The sequence below is a fragment of the Lycium barbarum genome, chromosome 12 (assembly GCF_019175385.1).
Source record: "Lycium barbarum isolate Lr01 chromosome 12, ASM1917538v2, whole genome shotgun sequence".
NCBI lineage: Eukaryota > Viridiplantae > Streptophyta > Magnoliopsida > Solanales > Solanaceae > Lycium > Lycium barbarum.
In genome coordinates, this window is record NC_083348.1 from 53,896,202 (window position 1) to 53,902,844 (window position 6,643).

Sequence of the window (6,643 nt, forward strand, 5' to 3'; positions counted from 1 at the left end):
CTCGCAAAGCACGCTTTGCGTCTAGCAAAACTTGCCGCATGTTGTGTCGGTCCAGAATTTTTTGGACCACTATATATAGATCAAACTCAACCCAAAAATCATATTTTCACCATTTTTGGTCATAGAAACCTCTAGAATATTCTCTCCACTCTTCATCCACAAGAAATCAAAGGAAAGCCAAGATCAACCACTTCAAATCCATGAAAACAAGTGTGTGAAACTTAGTAAAAGTTCATCTACTTCAAGAAAACCCAAGGGAAGTGAAATAGGATTTTGGTGCTAGAAGAGCATTTCCATTCAAGGCTATTTCATCCATCATCCAAGGTAAGTTTCATGACCATACCATGTTGTTTAAGGTATTTGAAGGCTAAGACACTTCAATTGTAGAAAGACATAGAAATTGGGTCATAAATGAGTGAATAGTGTCATTGTTGAATAGTGGTTGAGATGAATCATGAATGTTGGTATGTTGTGATTGTGAATATGTTATAAATGACATTTAGACCATGGAATAAGTATTATATATGATAAAACGCGATAATGAGCTATAACCATAATTGTGGAGAAATTGAAGGGAAATGGTGAATTCTGGTAAATGTAGATAAATGATGATTGTTGTTTGTGATATTGTGAATGTTGATATGAACGTTTGGGAGTGGATATAGAATATGGGAAAAGTAGTATAAACAAAGGAAATGCTGCCCAATTTTCCCTAGAAGTACTGAGACGTTCTTATGGTCGATTAACTAACGTTAATGCGAATCCTCTTGAAGGTAGAAACGTGGATATCGAAGGAGAAAAAGCAAGTGATAGATTAGCTAAACATAAAAGGTATGTGAGGCTAGTTCTTTCTTTCTATGGCATGAATCCGATGGTATGATTCTCCTTTCTTTCCATGAATTCTCTATATGTATATATATCCCGGAAAGTCAAGAGTCTATGATCATGAATAGTTATATGAGATAAGAGATATGATATGAGTCCAATGATGATGATAAGCTTGAGTCTAATGATCCTAGAGTTCATGATATGACGTTCCTATAATGCTGATAATGTCGTATGTTGTGAACACTCATCTCATACATTATTCTCTTCGAGGTGAGGCAGAATGCCATAAAGTTAAGTAAGTCATGTATTGTGTACACTCACCTTATGTATGGTACCTTCAAGGTGAGGCAGAGTACCATAAAGTAGAGGATGTTATGCATTGTACACACTCACCTTATATACTACTTCCTTCAAGGTGAGGCAGAATGCTTGTGAATGCTCCATAATGAAATCGGGGGAGCACGACCTTACGTCACCCCGACAAAGTATAGTTGTCCTTGAGTCTTCATGCATGCATTGTGATGAGCATATTATGATGAGAATATGATGATGATATTACACCGTACCTATATGGTCAGGCAGATATACACACCACTATAGTGGGCAGCTTATACCCCGGACGCAGGTTACTTATTATTACACCGTGCCTACATGGACGGGCAGCTTATATTTATACATTTATGCATATATGATATGATGACGAGTATGAGTAAGACAGTATGATTTAGTTCTTTTATGATTCATAGTCAGTTACAGATTGCTCCTCATTTGATGCCTTCCCATTTCATTGATGTTTCATTATTGTTTATGCCTCTCATACTCAGTACAATGTTCGTACTGATGTTCGTTTTCTTTGGACGCTGTGTTCATGCCCACAGGTAGACAGGGAGGTGAGCTTGACTCAGACTCGTAGGAGCCAGTAGCTGATTAGAGAGCACTCCATCATTCCGTAGATGCTTATGATTATTCTTTTGGGTATATTCATGTATATGTATTTTGGGCATGACGGGTTCTTGTCCCGTCTTTATGTAGCACTCCAGTAAAGGCTCGTAGATACGCAGTGAGGGTTATGTGGTCTCACGAGGTTGCCATTATGTAAACATATATATACATATATTATTTTGATAGCCTAAAAGCTTATGTCTATAAAGGTAATTATGTTTCAAATGAGGGATGCTTTTCTTATAAATTGAGCATGAATTTGATAAAGGAATGTCTAATGCGTATGATAAGCGATAGAACGAGCGGTGCTCGGTGGTTAGCCCCGGGTACCCGTCGCGGCCCCTAGCTGGATCGTGACAGTCTTATGCGGTGAAAATAGGTGTCAACAATTGCCCCTTCGGAGTTCGAGGATGGCAAGGACATCCTTGAGCTTTGAATTTTGACAAACCTAATTTTTTCCGAATAATGAAAATTATAGCCCTCTCTGCGCAAAATTTTGAAAGTATTGCCAGACCCCGACTTTTGGGCTTCCTATATATCTCAGGTTACATGAGAATTCACGCGATTTTTAGTTCTGACTCTATGAGGACTATGAATTAAAGAGTTTTCTTTAAACTATCTCGAGGTATCTCGAGATAGTTATAGGAATATGGCCGATCCTCGAAACTTGAGTAGCCTACATATCCCTGGCTTTGGGAACCAGGCCAATTGTAGTTCGACTCAATAGTCCGAAAAGGAATATCCCTTTATGTGGGAACCCTTTTGGCTATTTTCAATTGAAAAATCCGAACCAGAGGTTGTTTTTTGGAAAGGATTTATTAGTGTTGATGCTTGAATTGATCTCCAATCTCTGGTGTAGGAAGCTTGACTCTTGTACACGGTTTTTGATCAGTTTCCCAAGAAAAAGTTTCATGTATTCTCCGCATGTTTTGAATCCGGCTTTTGTTTCCATCTTTGGTAGCTTCTAGCTCGTTTCCAAATACTGAGTCCTGCGAGTTAGTATTTTGAAAATTTTGGTTTTAATGTAGTCATACATGAGTGGCATTTCCCATTTTGTTGACATTGTAGTCATCCTCCGATATTATGTCCGTCTTTTCATAGTCCATTTTCTTTCTTTTCTCTTGTAAGTGTGTTTTTCGTATGTTTTTTGAAAAAAATGATCTACTCTGGATAATAATCACGATACTTTGGTCGGCTCTTTTTTGTCATTTGCAGATGTTTTCATTGTTCAATGATAAATTCTGTTGGGATCTGGGTCGGGCTATACAACACTTTCGCGAAACCTACACACCCAAGTCGTTTGTCGTTTTTGTAAGCAAGATGCTAATAATGAAAACTATGTTTTCAAGTGTGGGGTCATTTTTGTTTCTTATGAGATCCGCCACCCCTGAAAATTTGGACTCATATCATTTTCACATACTGCGGTGACTGTCACAAATCTGGTGTCAACTGCATCGTTATCCTTGTACGAAGTCTGCGGTATACCAGTTCGTGACTACATCACTTATAGTCAAAAATATCCAAATGTAGACTACACATTAGAGTGTAGTATCATATTCCTTTCATGATGATTACTAACCTCTGTGTCCAGAATTACAACATTTAGTCAGGATATTCAAGTTAACTACTGCATACTCAAGTGCGGAGCCTTTTCTCATGACTACCACTATTCCTGAACCATGATTACGTTAACCTGAAATAAACTACAGTAGCGACCGCAAATCTTGATGTAGGAATCACATTCGTATTTCAACGATTGTGGACATCAACCTCTGAATTATGCTACCTTTTTTTGGCTATATATATGGATGATGACTCAGCCCCTTCGGCACGTAGTCGTTTAATCTATATCGTCATCTTGAGGAATGAAGCTTACCTCGGTGGAAAGACTGATACTTTCCTTTTTTTACTCCGGGGAAGAATACCCGCCCGTCGACAGGGTTCACATCATCCGAAAAGACTAGACTCGATTGTGAATACGACATTTCAATACCGATATCAAGATGTTGTCTTCAAATTTTAGATTTTTAAGACGTCTAATCAGTCAATGTATCAAGGTAAGCCATGTGACGTCTAGGCTGAGGTCTCAATACCTTGACACAATACTGTTTAATGGAGACCAAGCTTTCGGTAAACCACGATTATATCTTTCAGTAGTCTTAAAATTTTCTTTTTGTAAAAATATCTGTGCTCTGCAAAACGAACAAACTTATCAGCGTAAAGAAAACTTTACTTAGGGATGGCTTCGTTACTTGGGAATATCATTTGGAATGATCGAGCTCGAGAGAGCGCCTACGCATGTCGTTTTAGGAATCAACTCAAAACGTAGTTCGAGATAAACATATTGGATTTTTTCTAGTGAGATCGAACTCAAAAGAGCGCCTATGTATCCTAAATGGGAATCAGGTCATAACGTAGTTTAAAATACATAGTTTTGGATTTTTGGTTTAAAGTGATCGAGCTTGGAAAAGCACCTACATATCCCTTTATAAGTATAGGGAACCAGGTCCTCGCGTAGTTCGTACATAATTTGGATTTGTTTTTTTTCTAAGAAAAATTCAAAATTACAAGCAAAGGAAATGCAATTAAAGTAACATAAACCATAAAAACTCTAAATCTTCATAGTCATCTTCTTCTTCATACGTAGTATCTCTTGATGTTATCTGAACTGATTGCCCTTGGCCACTCTTGACCATCCATCTTCGCAAGCACCACAGCTCCTCCTCCTAGTACCTTTCGCACCATATAGGGCCCTTGCTAGTTTGATGCGAACTTTCCTTTGTATTCTTCTTGATTAGGGCCCGATTTCAAAAACCCTAGTTCTCACTTGCTTGTTGAAAGCTCGTGCCATTCTTTGTTGATATAATTGGCCATGGCAAACGACAATCATTCGCTTTTCATCTATCAAAGCCAATTGCTCATACCTCTTGCGGATCCATTCTGCATCATCCAACTCAGCTTCTTGTATTATTCGAAGTGACGAGATTTCTACTTCGGCTAGTATTACTGCTTCAGTGCCATACACCAACAGGTATGGAGTGGCCCTGGTTGAAGTTCTGGTAGTAGTGCGATATCCCAATAATGCATAAGCCAGTTGTTCATGCCAGTCTTTGTAGTTATCAATCTTCTTTTTGAGGATCTTCTTGATGTTTTTGTTGGCAGCTTCCACAGCCCCATTCATTTGTGTTCAGTATGCGGTTGAATTTCGGTGAGTGATTCGAAACTACGCACACATTTCTTTCATCAAGTGGCTGTTCAAGTTAGCCCCATTGTCTGTTATGATTGATTCTGGGATACCAAATCGGCATATAATATTATGGCGCACAAAATTTGCGACCACTTTCTGCGTTACTGATGCATAAGATGCCGCTTCTACCCACTTGGTGAAGTAGTCTATGGCAATCAAAATGAAGCGTGTTTGTTTGACGCAGCTGGCTCAATTGGTCCTATGACATCAATGCCCCAAGTGGTGAATAGACAAGGCGACGTTATAGCATTCAGTTCTGTTGGAGGAACTTTTATCAAGTCTCCATGAATCTGATACTTGTGACATTCTTGGACGACTTTGCTACAATCGTTCTCCATGGTCATCCAGTAATAACCTGTTCTTAAGACTTTTTTCGCTAGCACGAACCCATTCATGTGAGGCCCGCAGGTTCCAGCATGCACTTCTTCAATCAATCTGGTAGCTTCGACAGAGTCAACACATCTAAGCAATCCCAAATCCGGGGTTCTTCTGTACAGGAGATTCTTGTTGAGAAAGAAACCATTTGCCAACTTCCTGATAGTTTTCTTCTGGTTCATGGTGATTCCTTTGGGATATTCTCCTTTATCCAAGAATATTTTAATGTCAACGTACCAAGGTTTTCCATCAATCTCGGCCTCCACAAAAGCACAGTGAGCCGGTCGATCTCTGATTTCAACTTTGACAGGATCAATGTATCTACTGTTAGGATGTTGAATCATGGATGCTATTGTTGCCAATGCATTAGCAAACTCATTCTGGGTTCTTGGTATATGCTTGAACTTGACTTTTTGGAACCGATCTGCCAATCTTTGCACACGTCCAACATACAGTATGATCTTCTCATTTTTGGTGGCCTATTCTCCTTGAACCTGATGAATTCGCAGATCCGAGTCTCCAATTACCTGAAGATCTCTCACATTCATCTCAAGAGGTAAACGTAGGCCAAGAGACACACGTTGTATTCAGCCATGTTGTTGGTGCAACTGAGGCTCAACTTGGCAGCCACTGGATAATATTGGCCTGAGTCTGAAACCAAAACGGCTCCAATTCCTGATCCTTTAAAATTGACTGCTCCATTAAAGTATACTTTCCAGCCTAATTCATCTTCATTTTCTTCACCCTCAATTGTCATTATCTCTTCGTCTGGGAAGTAAGTCCACAAAGGTACAGGATTGTCATCTACTGGGCTTCTTGCCAGTAAATCTGCTAATCCTTGCCCCTTAACTGCTTTCTGTGCGACGTATTGAATGTCGAACTCACTCAATAACATTTGCCATTTGGCCAACTTCCCTATCGGCATAGGCTGGTCAAATTTGTACCTTAGGGGGTCCAGTTTTGTGATCAGATGAGTTGTATATGCAGCCATATAATGTCTTAATTTCTGAGACACCCAGGTTAGAGCGCAACACGTCTTTTCCACCAAGGAATATTTGGATTCACTGGGTGTGAAATTCATACTGATTTAATAGATGGCTCTCCCTTTCTTTCTTGCTTCATCATTTTGTGCCAAAATGCATCCAAATCTGATATTGACATGTACAATAGCAAAGGACTTCCCGGCCTTGGCGGGATCAAAATAGGTGGATTTGACAGGTATCTTTTAATTGTGTCGAAGGCTTTCTGATA

The 6,643-nt window shown here is 39.4% G+C and overlaps 1 protein-coding gene across 1 annotated transcript; it reads right to left on the bottom strand.

Moving 5' to 3' along the window:
* Positions 1-5,172: 5,172 nt before the first annotated feature.
* On the bottom strand, positions 5,173-6,383 carry LOC132624263 (uncharacterized). The gene is made up of 3 exons (XM_060339067.1): positions 5,969-6,383; positions 5,513-5,816; positions 5,173-5,338 (listed from the first exon to the last, which is right to left on the bottom strand). The coding sequence occupies exons 1-3, from the start codon at positions 6,381-6,383 to the stop codon at positions 5,173-5,175; spliced, it is 885 nt and encodes a 294-aa protein (XP_060195050.1).
* Positions 6,384-6,643: the final 260 nt, after the last annotated feature.

Coding starts and splice junctions, on each gene's coding strand:
- LOC132624263 (XM_060339067.1), bottom strand. CDS start 6,383: ATGGCTGCATATACAACTCATCTGATCACAAAACTGGACCCCCTAAGG. Junction 5,817..5,968: donor CATGGCTGAATACAACGTGT/GTCTCTTGGCCT, acceptor AAAGATTGGCAG/ATCGGTTCCAAAAAGTCAAG. Junction 5,339..5,512: donor TTTCTCAACAAGAATCTCCT/GTACAGAAGAAC, acceptor GAACGATTGTAG/CAAAGTCGTCCAAGAATGTC.